Raw genomic sequence first — 16,866 nt, 5'->3', positions numbered from 1 at the left:
GGGTTTATTCTTTTAGGTTTTGTAAGCTCTTTCTCAGTTAAAAAATATAATCATTGTATAGATTATTTTATCCATTATTTTCAAATATAAAAATGATTTTTTGAATTCAGTTTTGTCATATCTATGATCCTTGAATATCAATTTTGGTCTTTTATAGTTGAATATTGATATAATTTTTTTATTTTTTCTTTTTTCGTATCATTTGTAATCCATATTCTAATTAACAAACTCATAATCCATGATTGTTTGCTTAAATTATTATTAATAGTCGTGGTTAGCTTTTTGACACTTCTCAACATTATAATTAGGATTAGTAGAAATTTAGTTTACTAGAATAAATAACGATATTTTTGTTGATCTGTTCCTTGTTTTCTTTATCAATGGTTGCTGTTTGTTCTTTATGTTTCTGGATTCAATTTTATCACTTATTTTTATTCAATTTGTTCAAATCTTATATTAGCATTTACTTTATCATAATACTCTTTTTGGCAGAAATAAACAAGTTCTTTTCTCCGTTCTTGGATCTTTATACGAAGTGTCTCTATCTCATAAGGCTGAATTCTGATGGATGCTAATAGAGAAGATCCAAATAGGTATGGTGCTGAGGATTATAGAAGATGTTTTGTTTGCTGCATTTTCAATTTGATTGAAGTCTCATCTACTTTTTAACTCAATATATTTCACATTAATTTTATAAAATGTTAACGTCAATTAAATATCGATGTTATGCCATGTATATATATTTTTTAAATTCTTTCTTTCATGCTTTTCATGTAGTTATTTAATTTTATTGGCTTGTCATCTATATGTAGTTCAGATTAATTTTATAAAATGTTAACGTCAATTAAATATCGATGTTATGCCATGTATATATTTTTTTTAAATTCTTTCTTTGATGCTTTTCATGTAGTTATTTAATTTTATTGGGTTCTCATCTATATGTAGTTCAGATTTCAAGAGTTGTTGTAATATGTAAAATATGTTGTGTAGTAGTTTTCAAGTGTGGTCTCTTGGATATTTTTCTCTAATGTTCTTTTAATTTGTTACTTTTTTTTCTTTTTTCTGGTATACTTAGTCAGTTGTTTTCTTGGTTAAAAGTCTCAGTCTTAAATTCTAATCGTGCCTTTATATGCTAATAGGAGATTTTTAGCAACCCAGGTATATTGGCCCAGCGGAAAAGAACTGGTTTTCAGATTTCATGATTTCAGTCAGCAGGTAACGAAATATAATGGCCAATGTGCAGTAGTATCAATCTGAATTAATTAGATTACTGATTTGGCTTAATGTTCTTTAATTTGTTATTTTCTACTATTTTCTGCATGTGTGAGACTGATTGCTTTGCCCTTTTGTCGCTTTTCTATGGATATTTTTTTTAAATTCATTGAACTGTTTACTGAACTAGAATCTTCTCAATTATTTATTCTAAAATTTTCTTCTCATTATAATGTTAGTTTATTTACGTGATTATTGTTCTCTTGTGTTGCTCAGTTGGTAATAATAGTAGATTTAAAATACCTCTATTTGCTAAATAATTAGGTAAAATTATGTTAAGCTTTTTTACCATGTTTTGTTACACGAGTTAACTTTGAAAAGAAATTTGAATATAGGGTGACAGAGCTCTTCCCTCAAATTTTGTTTCAACTCATGGGGAAGGATTAGGGCCAATATTCTATGTCATTGACGAGTTAGATAATTGTTTATCGCTGGAGGTGATCAAAAAGAATGATCAGTTGCTGATAACTGAGAACTCATTTGAACTGATTAGAACTTTCTATCTTATCGATAGACCGGCAACTGTTCAATTTAGGTATGTTGGTTTTGGAATTTTTTTTATTTCATTGTTCGATAAGGACAACCAACCCATCCAAGTTCACCTTGATCCTGACTGCTATGTTCCTGAGCTAATGGACTCAGAGACACTTGATAATGTGTCAAGAGTCTTCCACATAAAGTATAACAGGATGGTTCATCAGCGGATGTGATTGTTCTATCTGGGTCTGAACCATCGGATGAACAGTTTTCATCGGATGGTGATGAAGACAACGATCAAGATGGGCCACTGGTGGGGGATAATCCACATGATCCGATAGATTTGTCTAGTGGCAGTTTATCATTGGAAGTTGATACACAGATTAATGCGTCAAATGATTTGGCTGATCCTAGGTAATGCTACATGTAACTATTTTCCTTTCTTTTGTATTTTAATATCATTTGATAGCTTTCTATTTTTTACTGTCGTGACTAATGTTCATATTATCTTGAATTAGATATGCTCCAGAGGTTTTTTATGAAAAGAAGATCACAGCTTCGGATGTCGGACAATCTAGATTGGTAACTTGATCATAAAGAGTGTTTTCTTTTTTTTTTTTTTTCTGCAAACTTATTGGATGTTCTTCCTAAATCTGTTATTCATTGTGTATGAAAATATTATGCTTATGTTAACTATGAATTATTCGTTTCAGTATTTGGCTTCAAAATTTGCTGTGCATCTTAAACCATCTGGAGATGGGTCGATTTGGACGATCACTGGTCCAGATTCCAATGTTGAGAAGAATGTATTCTTTTTTCACTTACTGAATAGTGGAGGAAGAGATACAGAATGAAAATTTGTATTCGGGTGGAGTTAATGTTGTAGAACATACAATTTAAAGGAGGGTGATACCATCACTTTTCGAGCTGAGTTTCAAAGTGATGGTATCACCCTCCTTTAAATTGTATGTTCTACAACATTCACTCCACCAGACCCCAAATTTCCATTCTGTACCTCTTCCTCTACCATTCAGTAAGTGAAAAAAGAACACATTCTTCTCAACATTGGAATCTGGACCAGTGATCGTCCAAATCGACCTATCTCCAGATGGTTTAAGATGCACAGCAAATTTTGAAGCCAAATACTGAAACGAATAATTCATAGTTAACGTAAACATAATATTTTCATACACAATGAATAATAGATTTAGGAAGAACATCCAATAAGTTTGCAGAAAAAAAAAACACTCTTTATGATCAAGTTACCAATCTAGATTGTCCGACATCCGAAGCTGTGATCTTCTTTTCATAAGAAACCTCTAGAGCATATCTAATTCAAGATAATATGAACATTAGTCACGACAGTAAAAAATAGAAAGCTATCAAATGATATTAAAATACAAAAGAAAGGAGAATAGTTACATGTAGCATTACCTAGGATCAGCTAAATCATTTGACGCGTTAATCTGTTCATCAACTTCCAATGATAAACTGCTGCCACTAGACAAATCTATCGGATCATGTGGATTATCCCCCACCAGTGGCCCATCTTGATCGTTGTCTTCATCATCATCCGATGAAAACTGTTAATCCGATGGTTCAGACCCAGATAGAACAATCACATCCGATGGTTCTTCTTCCATCCTGGTATACTTTATGTGGAAGACTCTTGACACATTATCAAGTGTCTCTGGGTCCATTAGCTCAGGAACATAGCAGTCAGGATCAAGGTGAACTTGGATGGGTTGGTTGTCCTTATCGAACAATGAAATAAAAAAAATTCCAAAACCAACATACCTAAATTGAATAGTTGCCGGTCTATCGATAAGATAGAAAGTTCTAATCAGTTCAAATGAGTTCTCAGTTATCAGCAACTGATCATTCTTTCTGATCACCTCCAGCGATAAACAATTATCTAACTCGTCAATGACATAGAATATTGGCCCTAATTCTTCCCCATGAGTTGAAACAAAATTTGAGGGAAGAGCTCTGTCACCCTATATTCAAATTTCTTTTCAAAGTTAACTCGTGTAACAAAACATGGTAAAAAAGCTTAACATAATTTTACCTAATTATTTAGCAAATAGAGGTATTTTAAATCTACTATTATTACCAACTGAGCAACACAAGAGAACAATAATCACGTAAATGAACTAACATTATAATGAGAAGAAAACTTTAGAATAAATAATTGAAAAGATTCTAGTTCAGTAAACAGCTTAATGAATTTAAAAAAAATATCCATAGAAAAGCGACAAAGGGGCAAAGCAATCAGTCTCACACATGCAGAAAATAATAGAAAATAACAAATTAAAGAACATCAAGCCAAATCAATAATCTAATTAATTCAGATTGATACTACTGTACAAAACTGCACATTGGCCATTATATTTCGTTACCTGACTGAAATCATGAAATCTGAAAACCAGTTCTTTTCCGCTAGGCCAATATACCTGGGTTGCTAAAAACCTCCTATTAGCATATAAAGGCACGATTAAAATTTAAGACTGAGACTTTTAACCAAGAAAACAACTGACTAAGTATACCAGAAAAAAGAAAAAAAAGTAACAAATTAAAAGAACATTAGAGAAAAATATCCAAGAGACCACACTTGAAAACTACTACACAACATATTTTACAGATTACTACAACTCCTGAAATCTGAACTACATATAGATGAGAACCCAATAAAATTAAATAACTACATGAAAAGCATCAAAGAAAGAATTTAAAAAAAATATATACATGGCATAACATCGATATTTAATTGACGTTAACATTTTATAAAATTAATCTGAACTACATATAGATGACAAGCCAATAAAATTAAATAACTACATGAAAAGCATGAAAGAAAGAATTTAAAAAATATATATACATGGCATAACATCGATATTTAATTGACGTTAACATTTTATAAAATTAATGTGAAATATATTGAGTTAAAAAGTAGATGAGACTTCAATCAAATTGAAAATGCAGCAAACAAAACATCTTCTATAATCCTCAGCACCATACCTATTTGGATCTTCTCTATTAGCATCCATCAGAATTCAGCCTTATGAGATAGAGACACTTCGTATAAAGATCCAAGAACGGAGAAAAGAACTTGTTTATTTCTGCCAAAAAGAGTATTATGATAAAGTAAATGCTAATATAAGATTTGAACAAATTGAATAAAAATAAGTGATAAAATTGAATCCAGAAACATAAAGAACAAACAGCAACCATTGATAAAGAAAACAAGGAACAGATCAACAAAAATATCGTTATTTATTCTAGTAAACTAAATTTCTACTAATCCTAATTATAATGTTGAGAAGTGTCAAAAAGCTAACCACGACTATTAATAATAATTTAAGCAAACAATCATGGATTATGAGTTTGTTAATTAGAATATGGATTACAAATGATACGAAAAAAGAAAAAATAAAAAAATTATATCAATATTCAACTATAAAAGACCAAAATTGATATTCAAGGATCATAGATATGACAAAACTGAATTCAAAAAATCATTTTTATATTTGAAAATAATGGATAAAATAATCTATACAATAATTATATTTTTTTAACTGAGAAAGAGCTTACAAAACCTAAAAGAATAAACCCATATCTGAGAATATGAAATTGGGATTAATAGTTGGGGTAGTTTCCAAAATAACTAATTCTTGTACAGAACAAAAAAAAAATCCAATCTAAAATGAAAATGATGCCAACGGAAAGATTGAACAAAAATAATTTGATAAGAATCAGATGTTGCACTGAACGAAGTATCAGACAAGTCATGTGTTGAAAATCAACTGTTTCTTTCTTTTCCTTTAAATTTTCATATAAACATTCACTGAATAATACATGCATGTCCCAAAAAAAAAAATCAAGTTTACAGGCAAAGAAACCTAGCAAAACTGAGAAGAAAACGAAAAGAAAAAATACAAAACTGAAAACTTAGTTACCAGTACAACCATTAGGGCAAAAGATGAAATTGATGCTTGGTTTTCAGTTTATAAAGGATTTACCTTAACAGCACCCCAGTTGTTACTTGGCTGAAGTTTAGTGCCTCGATCTGTCAAAACATGAAGATAATGAATTATGCGCCGATTCACCAAGCAACACTGGTGTGTCGCACTTCAAATGGAATTTATAGATCAGAATAAAAAATATTTTACTTAAAAATTATGACTAAAATCACCAACAATCAGTTTTTTCTTCACTTTTGAACATATATTCTTCTATTGATGTAAAACTTTACTAAAAAAGTTAATCATGCCTCAACCTTGAACTAATAGCAAACTGCTCTGTAAGAATATACGATATATGTGTAAAAAAAAAATTATTATTGTTACTAATTTTGGTATTAAAATTCTTTTTAATAATACTTAATTAATAATCTTGATTTCAACTAATAGAAAACTGAACTTTTCTATTCTCAACCTCTCTTTTTTAATTAGATATTGCTTTGATATAATCTTGAATGGAATAAGATTAACAGTTTTTTATCAAATTTTAATAACCTCAAAGATAATTAGAACCAACTAATATTGACCATAATTTTAGGTTGAAAAAATCAACACTTACTTCTTAATGATTCAAATAAAATATGTAGACCACAATCAAAAGCCAGTGTAAATGAAAACACCCCTTTAAGTAACAAATTTATCAAGATTGACCCAAATAAAAGTAGAATAAAAGCTACCATTTCAATTTTCCGTGGGAGTTCTAAATATCAATTTTCCGTGATGCATTTTCTACAAACTCTTTACCACAGGCCTCTATTTCTACTTCTGGTTGGGTTTCTATTCCTACGGAATTAGAACCTGAAATAATAAAACAGTTAAATTCTGACATGTATTTAATTTGCAAAAGAAGGGACAGCTAACCATTCTTTCTACCAAACGTGTTCTTACACGTGTCACATCTACAGTTTATGGAACATCCAACACCAGCCTTTGAAAAACAAAACATACTACCATTAGAATATAAAATTATAACTAAAACGGAAGCATTCATGATACCTAGTAAGGATGGATGAATACCTGAAAGCATTTACAGTATTTCTTTTGGCAGAATGATTTCTTACAGTTACATCCTCTCTTGTGGTGTGATAGTGCTGGAATTTTGTTTGGGTCATTCTGAAAGTGAAAAAAAAGATAATTTTCTTTTCAACTCCATTCTCAATTGATCTCTTATACATCTTCATCTACTAACAGATTACAGTATAAAAATTAGTAAATTAGCATTTATTTGAAACAAAATCAAGCAAATCATAGAAAACACCCAAAAAATCCAAATAGATTACTGAATTAAAATGGAAATTGGTATGCAAAAGTTGAATAGGAGAGAATGAAATTGGGAATGAATTCATCTACAATCAAATCAAACTATATAAAGGAACAAACAGCAAGATACACATCAATTCTTGTCAATCACAAAACAACAAATAGAACAGATTAGGTAGAAAACCCATTCCCTCATCATGATTCACATAGCCCATATGTAATCACCAAACCACTTTATCTAAACTTGATAGATTTGTTGAATATACAGAAAATAAAAAAATACAAATAGATTAATGAAATTTGAATATTGTATTCAATGGGTGTACTCTCAATATAATTATGAGAGTGCTTCATAAAATTTGAAATCAAACATAAAACGAAAGAACATGATCCTGAATACAGAAAACAATATAAAAACTAAATGAATTTCTTGGATATATAGAAAGTAAAAGATTAAAAATGGATTCATCAGTTGATATATAGGATTTAAGGGTTCTACTTTGGTTATAATTAAATGAAGCACACAAATGCATCACAATTAGTCCTACTTGTATCAAAGAGGCTGACCTTTTTGAATTGAAATTGGATATGGAATTGCAAGCAAAACAAAATATGAGTCCATATCCATCTCCATTCAACACCATAGACACAAATAATGAGAGGGGCTAAACCTTAACAAACAAAAAAACAGCAAGAACAACTGAAACTTTCAAGAAATCAACAGATAAGAACCACATGAAACCATACCTGGTACAGTGCACCTCCATGTGATTTTCCTATAGGGAAGGCAGTCATCAAATACTCCAAAAAAATCATTGTACTTATGCCATTCAGAGTTGGTAAATATCTTAGGTAGGCATACATTAGAAACAGCAAATGGATTGAAAAAAAAAAAAGGAAAAGAAAAAACCAATATTTGAAAACATTAATTAGGGATGCACACTGGAGTTCATATTTGCTTCCTTCAAAGCACACAAGTCACAATAATGCAATTAAAAGGAAGCACAACTACAAAATACACTTTAGTCTAATACACACACAGCTTAGAAAACAACCACGAATAACCTACAACAAAACAACAACCCACCCTACTTACCTGGATAGGGAATGTTCAACTGGCCTTTCCAATTTCTGACTTTGATAATATGAGCTGCAATGAACCACCAATGAAATTAGATTAGTTTCCTTGGCATTAAATTGAAGATAACAAAAATGAAGAGGTTGCAACCACTGAAAATAATATAGAAACACTATTGTGGAGATCAGAGTTGAATCCCTAGGATTTGGAAAACACGGTGAGTGAAAAAATTGTCCAAAAAGCTTTGCGTAAAATAATAATCTAATTGATTTTAATACAGTTATGAACTTTCCCATATCAGGGGAAAAAAAACTTTCAAAACCACACAAAACAACACACAAATATAATTTAAGTAAAAATATGCAAGAAAAAATATCACATAACTTCATCAAACAGCTCCTTCTTCCAAGCTAACAGCTCCGTGACAATTGAAAAAGACAGGATAAAAGATAAAAAAAGTATTTTAAATAGCTTCCAAATAAAACTCAAGTGGTGTACACTTAGGTACAAAATAAGACACAAATGTAATTTTGACTCTCAAGACAAAAAAAGGGCACAAAGAACACATTAAAACTGCTAACAAATAAGATAAGGAAATATCAACACTTACACTCCACACATGTGTAGTAGTAAACTCAATTTATGTTTCTAGTCAACATCATATAAAACTTTAGTTAAAGCCAAGTTCAAAAAGTATCCGAAACAGAATCAGAAAAGAACACCCAAACAGGGGCAAAAACAAATCCTGTCAATTGAAAGGAAACTTGAGTATCAAAGTAAAGAAATATTAAAGAATCTGAAACAAGTCATAACCACTACATACCTACACCACATGATGGAAGGGGACACAGAAAAGACAGGACGGCCGGAAAAATTCCCACCTAACTTGTTGTTTCCCAAGATAAGAGAGACGCAGAGTGACATGAACCCTAGGCTGATTTCCTCTTGAGAACTACAACCAATCTTTAAATGAATCTGACAAATCAGAACAAAAAAAATTTGTTCCCATGATCCTTTTCCATGAACCCTAATCGCACAGGCAGTTATATCAAAGAGAGAGATCAAGAATTAGGTGATAGGCATAATATTGAATAAAAAGATGGAAGAAGACACAGTTTGAATTCGAGGGATAGAGAGCCATTACCAATCGACAAAGAAGATGCTTGAAAAGATGATGATTGGACCTTTGTAGCTGCAACCGCCGTTGCCGAGGAAGTGGGATGCGATTCCTCAGTTGCCTTGAAGCAAGCCGCCGGGATAACGCTCTTCGTGAGCATGTGAAGCCTGCAACAGAGATCTCAGTCTCTCAGCATCACCAGCATCTATCGGCTTAGCTAGGTGGGTTAGGATTTCTGGATGGAGGTTGACAAAAACGACGTTGAAGTTACGGCGTTCAGGACCGAGAAATATGCATTACGAAAATGAGAATTTGGGAGACAGGGAGAGCGATAAACAGAGCATGAATGGCCAGGGATTATCCGGAGCAGCAGGAGTGAGTTGGCTATCTATGAAAAAAAAGAAGGGGAAGGTTGCATTTAGGGTTTCAAAAGAAAAACAGAGAGGACAGCAAGGGTTGAAGCGAAAGAGAGATAACAGAGGGAAAAGATCAGGGAAGCTTCTCCTTGTTCAAATTCGACTTATGCTTCTCCTTCTGCTCCGCCGGCACCACCGGAGACTTGTTCCTTTTCCGATCGGACTCTATCTTCGCCCGAATTCCAGAGAGAGTGAGAAGGGATATGTGACTGAGAAAGATCCGAATGAGAATCGGCTTGACGAACTAAACAGATAGTGAGCAAGAGATAATGTCTTCCCAATGGAACACCCCTGTTTTCCAATCAGATTCATCCTAACTCCATTCTGCGGTCCACATCTATTGATCTAATCCATCCAGTATCAGAAAAAATTTTAACATTTTTTTATGAAAAATATCTATCTCTACACCATTAAAGTGTTAAGATACATAACTATGCTAATTAAATCAATAAACTAATAGAAGCAACTAAGCATTTGATTATTGATGATAAAATCGAAAAAAAAAAAGGATGGAAAATATGTTTTTACTTACTTTTTAGTGCACTTGAAAAATTTTTAATAATAAAAGTAAAATTTATTTAAAAATTCATTATAATATTTTTTTTAGAAATTTAAATTTATATTTATAATTTTTTTTAAATGTATATTTTCACATGATAAATAAATAAAAAATACTTTTAACTAATTTTACTTAACAACATTTTTTATATGAGATATCTAAATCTAAATATAAAATTATAACACAATTAAAAAAAAATACATTTTTTAAATGATTTTGGGTTCATTATTTTTATTCTTGCACACATTTAAATAACTTATAAGGAGAAAAAAAATATATCATATATATATAAAGATATATATATATATATACCAAACAAAGCAGATGTCTATACATAATAATCATGGTTTATTCAATAACACAGAGAAACATAACAACACATAGAAATTTAAATATATCAAATAGAATAATAAGTTTCATAAACATGACAACTCCGAAAATGTCTTGATATTACATACCAAAATAGATATATTGACAATAGATTTTACCAATTTTCCAACTACTTAACACAAATAAACAAAGTTATGACAATTCTTCAAAGAGGTGGAATTATATTTTATATATATATATATATAATATTCTAATGTAACAAATGATTAGCCACTACACTCATCCATCCTTTCAACAGCCTCGGCAGTATTTTCACATTGTCCAAAAGCACTCCGAAGCTCTTCCCTAATAGTGAGAGGTTGATGACTCCCAAATAAATTCGAACCTTGTGAGGATGAGATTCTTGCATGAAAATCATGGTTAACATTCTACAAATAACACAACAAAATATAAGAACATCGAATGAAGAAACTACCAAAAAATAAATAAATAAATAAATAAATAATTAAACAAATAAAATAAAACAAGATGAGAAACAAACCACGAAGGATGAAACTTTGAAGAGTAATAAAACAAAAACTAAACAAATAAAGTAAAAGAATTTAAGCAATACATATATAGGAATGTATCTATCATTGTTCACATAGTTTAAAAAGAGATAAAAAATCAAACTGAATTAGATCAACAAATACCCAACAATTCCAGTTGAGAACAGAAATGGGTGAAGCCTGACCCACTGTAGCACTTGAGCTCGATGAACACTGAATGCTTGCATTGGAGTGAAACTGAACTGGATTCTTAAATTCGAAAGGAAAATGAGGAACAAAGGGATCCAGATGAAATTTCTAAATTGAACAACAAAGTAATAATATCAGAAACCATTAACACATGACACATGAAAAACACAGAACAATATACCAAAATCAGGTTGACCTGATTAGAAAAAAAACTCACTAACTCAACATCAGATTCAGTTAACAATCTTATCACCTGCTGATCATTATCATTGCTAGAGTCCTCCAAAAACTTCACAATTTCAAGATCATCACATACTGCACGAACAATGTGAAGAGATGTGTTCAATTCATATCCAACAGGTCTAGGATCCACTATGAACAGAATTTTCTTGTTCATCAACTGAGAAATTATCCCATTCGGAAGAGTGTATTCATCGGTTGACTAAGAAAAAAAAAGGAAAAAGAGAAGGGACATTAGCAAAATTCACATACCTGAACCATAAATACTAAACCGAAAAGAAGCACAACTAAATTAAATTAAAACCAAAATGATTACTTGGGAGTTTTTCTTTTCATCTATCAAAAAGTCTGAACAACTCTTTTTGACTATTTGCATCACCTCATCATCCTCAAGTATGAAAATATTGCTGCCATTTGAGTGGGAAACAATAATTTTGATCCGATACCTAAATAATGTAAAAAAAATAAAAAATATATACATTGGGAAACATGTGCAGAAGATTCAATAAAGCAAAAAGAAAACTGGTACCAACAATTTCCAGAGAAAGAATAGATACCTTCTTATGGCATCAACACACTCAACTCTACACAGATAACAATAAAATACATTCCCAACATGAGAAACATGTGCATTACACAGACAACAGTAGTACCACCACTTCTGATGTTTCAAAACATCAATAATCTCACCGATCAGAATACAAATATGATCATGTAGAAAAACAATAATTGGTATATTATGATACATTTCTTATCATACCACACATGTTGAAACACAGTTCAGATGGTTGGAAAAAAAAATACTAACATTTCTTGATGCAGAAGAATACATCTTAGCACAAAGAATGTCAGCAAGAATCTCTTTAATGCTATGCAGCTCTATTCGAACACCAGATATGACTTGGTTCTCATAACATCTAAGCTGTCCATACCGAGAAAAGTCTTCAAATATTGGGCTAAAGGCCGAATCAGAACTAACATCCTTAAAATTTGGAAAGAAAACATTAATCATTAAACGCAACCAATTTTATAAAGTATGAGGCAAAACCATGTTGGCATGTAAAGGAAACCAATTTAAACAACAGCCAAATAATTAGAAAATGGGGATCGACAAACTATACATAAAAAAGATTCCTCCAATTCATCCATATCCATATCTAACATAAAGAAAGAGCAATAACCTTGATGCACTAACCTTGATGCACTGATCAGCCTGAAGTTTGTTGAAAAATCGTGCATCACTAATGACATTGATGACTTTAAAGGTACCACAATAACCATGAGCACTAATCCTCTTTGCTTGAACTTTGAAAATAATTTCTTTGCCAAGCAGTTTATGAAAAAACTGTGGACAGTATCGGTGCTCAATTTTCTGTCATAGATATTGAAAAGTGATCACTAATTATTGGACAAAAATAAAGTATAAGAGATACTTATCCATAGAGTATACAGCAATAGATTATAAGTGAATAAACCATACATCGATTTCATCTTCTAACAACAAAAAAACATCAAAACACGTTCTCTCTAATAGCTTAGTGGCTAGGCTGTCTAACAAGACAAACATTCCACAAGAAGTACCGTCTTCAACAAGTATCTTAATCCTGTAACTATAATAAAGAAGGTAAATATCAGATTCACCTATTTTTCAGTCCTAGAAGAGGCTGATACATGAAGGCAACTTATATCATTGAATCAGAACACATGAAAGTAAATTTGTAAATCATAACCTAGATTTACCTTATCATAAAATGCTGAATCTCTCTGCTGCACAGCTGACAATAGAACACATTGTCATCACCTACAATAGGATGACCGCAAACACAAGAAAAAAACCACCACTCCGGATCTTCAACAATCTCCTTAATTTTTTCAACCACAAAGTATTGTCCATCCTATTAGAAAAATAAAATTATGAATTGAATCAGCAAAGGATGTCTACAATTTTTAGAAATCAATTAACATGAGTATGTCTTACATACGACTAAAACATGTTAAAAAACTAATAGTGCGCACCTCATTGTTGGCCTTAAGATTATCAATAGTGCGTAAATAGCTTCCAATCAAAAGATTCATCATCCATTACACATACCAAATCCCCAACCTCATTACTACAGAGTCTACTGAAATGGTGGCTCCCAATACCATATCTATTTAAAACGCATAAAAAAATTAATATTAGGATTAAAGAATTTCAAGAACAAAGTTATAGAGAGTTACAAAGAGAAAGAGAAAAACAGAAAGAGATAGAGAGAGAGTGAGTGATAGAGAGGGAGGCACAAATTTCAAGTTTAGAGAGGCAAAACTTAAAGAGAACTGAATAAAACTAACTGATTCAGAAAATTCACAGTTTCCTGCATATCAGGGTTGATCAAAACTCGGGAAATATTGATCACATTTTGGAGACTGACTTTATCTACAAATCACAAAAGACAATAAGAAGAAATTAATTCTTAAATAAAGTATTCATTGGTATAAAAAAAATATTTAAACAAATCAAAACTGAAACATGTGCAACATGGACAACTCTTCACCTCCATTGACTTTGATCTTGAAAGATTGCAGAATTACAACAGGTGGTCTTTGGTACCTTTTCAAAGTATTCATCTCTAAAAGAGCAGGAGAATCACCAACAAAATTGCAGGAGATTTTCTTCCTGGGTAATCATTATAAGAAAGGATGGACAAGAATAGACTAATTCAAGAGCAGTAAAAAAAAAGAAGAAAAACAAACACAAGGTTATTTAAAAAAAAAAGGATGAGAAACAGAAACACAATGCATACCCATCAGCAAAAACTTCAATGGTCAGAACTTTCAATATCTTTCCATTACACTCAACATCCCTTCTCTTTTTCAATCCACAAAGCACCCCAATAAAATCTGTTTACTCAAATTATAGAAGACAAAATTAAACCCTCAGATAGAATACCATGAGACATTTGCTTGATTTTCTATTAATTTCAATTTAACACACCTTTATAATGGTTTATATTTAAAAAATTGAAATTTACCTATTAAGTACTCATAATCAATGCACTTCTGAAGAATCTGGTCCATAGAAGTTACACTTAAACCAGGGTTGGGTATGACTGTACTTGAAGCAGCAACAACAAAGTACTACACTTGAAAAGGATGCAAAAACGATGTCTTGTAACCCTGACCAATCCAAGATTGGGTATCACTTTGAAGTCGGAAATAATGAATACTTCTCCTTCTTTTAACCGATCAATAAAAGTTGAAATCAAATCATCCTCAATAGTTGCTTGGATTTTGTGGTGCTTAAAAAAAAACAAGGAAAAAAAAACACCTTAGCCTTTATAATATTATACCATGAGACATTACATGCTAAAAATTATCACATATAGAATTTTAAAAAACAGATTTTAGTTAACTAAAAAATCAGTCTTGATAGAACATAGGCAGGCATACACACACAGAGACACACAAACACACATATTCACCTGCTTATCCATCAAGACCATGTGTAAGAGTTTCTGCACATTTTGATTAACAATGGTAGCATCTTCCCAAATGGTCAAGATCTTAGCCTCAATAGTCCAACTTTCCTTCCATGGAGAGATTTTTCTAATAGCATCAATAGCAAGACTCATTTTATAAAAATAGCAGAGATGAAAGAATGTAGATAATAAAAACAGAAAGCAAAAGCTTGGCAAGAAAAAAGTGTGTTGGATCTGAGTCTTATCTCAATGAAAGGGAATGCAAAAGAAGAGAACCAAGTAAGGAACAAATGATAGCTTCTGAGAGATCAGCACAATACTCCATCACCTCATCACTACTTATAGTAGAGAAACGGGCAACCCTGTAATGCAAAGCTTGTAGAACACGTTTATGTTGAAGTCCTTGCATAGATTGATTGATTGATTGACATATGACTTTCAATGTTCCCATACCTAATTAAATAACATATACTCATACCTCTATATATAGCTATGTAATATCAACCTATCTATGAATCTACATACATCTACCTATCTATCTATTATCTATAAACCAACCATACCTATTGATTCATGATATCTTTGACTATGTAGATATACTGTTCCCCACCAATATGAGTAGTGAGATAGAACATATGAGGAAGATTCACCCAAATAAAAATAAAATAAAAGCTACAAAATTTTATCAATGATACCCAAGAGTTCAGCTGAAACTCCAAGAGAGCTGAAAAAGAAAGTACAAATTACACACAAAAAAAAAAAGATAAATGTCAAACCAACCCAGACTAATTGAAAATAAACAAATCACTTGTTTTGTGGTCAATAATTTCGTTTTAAACCTGAAACAGAAATGAACATAGATAACAATATCCCTTTTTCAAATGGTTATATTTTAAATATAGTAGAGTTCCCAACAACAACACCGCTTGGAGATATTTCAATTGAAGAAATGTTGACATCCTAGTTTGATTCTTATGAGCATAGATTTCAAGCACATCATTTTCCTGGGACCAAACACGCAAAAAACCCTACAAATGAAAACAAGTATACTGAACCAACACCCCCTATATAAACAGTATACTCCCTTGCATGCTTCCCACTTGAATCCGTTCTCTCAATCACTACCTCAAAGCACTCACAAAGAAAACAATTGACCCAAAATAGCTGGTAAGAAGAATAAAAAAAACTCATCACAATTGAACATAGTTTCTACACAAATAGCTCAGACGAAAAATTATGTAACTTAGCTTTCTTCCAAATCTTCAAACGCACTCTCGATTTTCAGTGGAACCCGGTTGCAACAGATCCAGAACCAGCTCCATTCTGGATTGATTTCTCATACATCTTCGTCTACTAAGAGATTAGAGTATAAAAATTAGTAAATTAGAATGATATTTTTAACAAAAGGAAACAAATCAAAGAAAACACGATGATGATAGGAATACTGTTCCGACGGGATCTTTGAGACCAAAAATGTCGACGAAAGTAGGTAACATTGATGCACAGTTTTCCGACAGAGAGAGAGATCGGATAATCCAAGAAACGATCCATAAACACGAACCGTATGAGGATAAAGAAAACTGGTTGAGGATGGTGAGAGACGAATCGGGGTCACACCAACCATAGAGAAGAAAGATGCAGGAACGGGAGAGTGCCAATAGCCAGCAGCAAAGAGAAACGTAGGGCCGAGGACTCAGTAACGAAGGAGAAACTTATGAGGAAGATGACTGTTGATGTTCCATTCCATTAGATGGACCATTTTTTTTATGTTTTAAATTCTTTTATAAATTTCAGATATTAGCTTCAAGTGTAAAACAAAAAATAAAATACTATAAAAATATTAAAATTAACATAGCTGTAGAACAAAATAAATTACTGGTCTTTAAAAATAAAATAAACAATA

The 16,866-nt window shown here is 31.6% G+C and overlaps 3 protein-coding genes across 9 annotated transcripts; all 3 read right to left on the bottom strand.

Annotated features, from left to right (window-relative positions):
• LOC107622569 lies at positions 999–5,878 on the bottom strand. Of its 5 annotated transcripts, none has more exons than XR_002355023.1 (4): positions 5,769–5,878; positions 3,184–4,868; positions 3,016–3,079; positions 999–2,894 (listed from the first exon to the last, which is right to left on the bottom strand). XR_002355023.1 is itself a non-coding variant. In XM_016324513.2 (4 exons), exons 2-4 carry the CDS (start codon positions 4,794–4,796, stop codon positions 3,336–3,338), a joined length of 513 nt encoding a protein of 170 aa, XP_016179999.1. In that variant the 5' UTR covers positions 4,797–4,868; positions 5,769–5,878; the 3' UTR covers positions 999–3,335. The 5 variants fall into 5 exon arrangements, 2 of the variants coding, with proteins under 2 accessions (XP_016179999.1, XP_016179998.1); XM_016324513.2 differs by having other exon boundaries at positions 999–3,746; positions 4,149–4,221; positions 4,768–4,868; XR_002355022.1 differs by having other exon boundaries at positions 3,016–4,868.
• On the bottom strand, positions 10,783–12,253 carry LOC110268499. Its single transcript, XM_021114721.1, has 5 exons — positions 12,063–12,253; positions 11,822–11,951; positions 11,519–11,707; positions 11,221–11,373; positions 10,783–10,956 (listed from the first exon to the last, which is right to left on the bottom strand). Exons 1-5 carry the CDS (start codon positions 12,251–12,253, stop codon positions 10,795–10,797), a joined length of 825 nt encoding a protein of 274 aa, XP_020970380.1. The 3' UTR covers positions 10,783–10,794.
• On the bottom strand, positions 12,322–16,690 carry LOC110268301. Of its 3 annotated transcripts, none has more exons than XM_021114304.1 (7): positions 14,289–14,485; positions 14,040–14,161; positions 13,837–13,921; positions 13,522–13,655; positions 13,246–13,400; positions 12,701–12,877; positions 12,322–12,487 (listed from the first exon to the last, which is right to left on the bottom strand). In XM_021114304.1, the coding sequence occupies exons 4-7, from the start codon at positions 13,582–13,584 to the stop codon at positions 12,385–12,387; spliced, it is 498 nt and encodes a 165-aa protein (XP_020969963.1). In that variant the 5' UTR covers positions 13,585–13,655; positions 13,837–13,921; positions 14,040–14,161; positions 14,289–14,485; the 3' UTR covers positions 12,322–12,384. The 3 variants fall into 3 exon arrangements, with proteins under 3 accessions (XP_020969963.1, XP_020969964.1, XP_020969965.1); XM_021114306.1 differs by lacking the exons at positions 12,322–12,487; positions 12,701–12,877 and adding exons at positions 14,517–14,783; positions 14,967–16,690 and having other exon boundaries at positions 13,081–13,400; positions 14,289–14,385; XM_021114305.1 differs by having other exon boundaries at positions 14,040–14,485.

The sequence above is a fragment of the Arachis ipaensis genome, chromosome B10, assembly GCF_000816755.2.
Source record: "Arachis ipaensis cultivar K30076 chromosome B10, Araip1.1, whole genome shotgun sequence".
In the NCBI taxonomy this organism is placed as follows: Eukaryota; Viridiplantae; Streptophyta; class Magnoliopsida; order Fabales; family Fabaceae; genus Arachis; species Arachis ipaensis.
The sequence above is the reverse complement of the archived record's forward strand: the minus strand, read 5'-3'. Positions and strand labels throughout refer to the sequence as shown.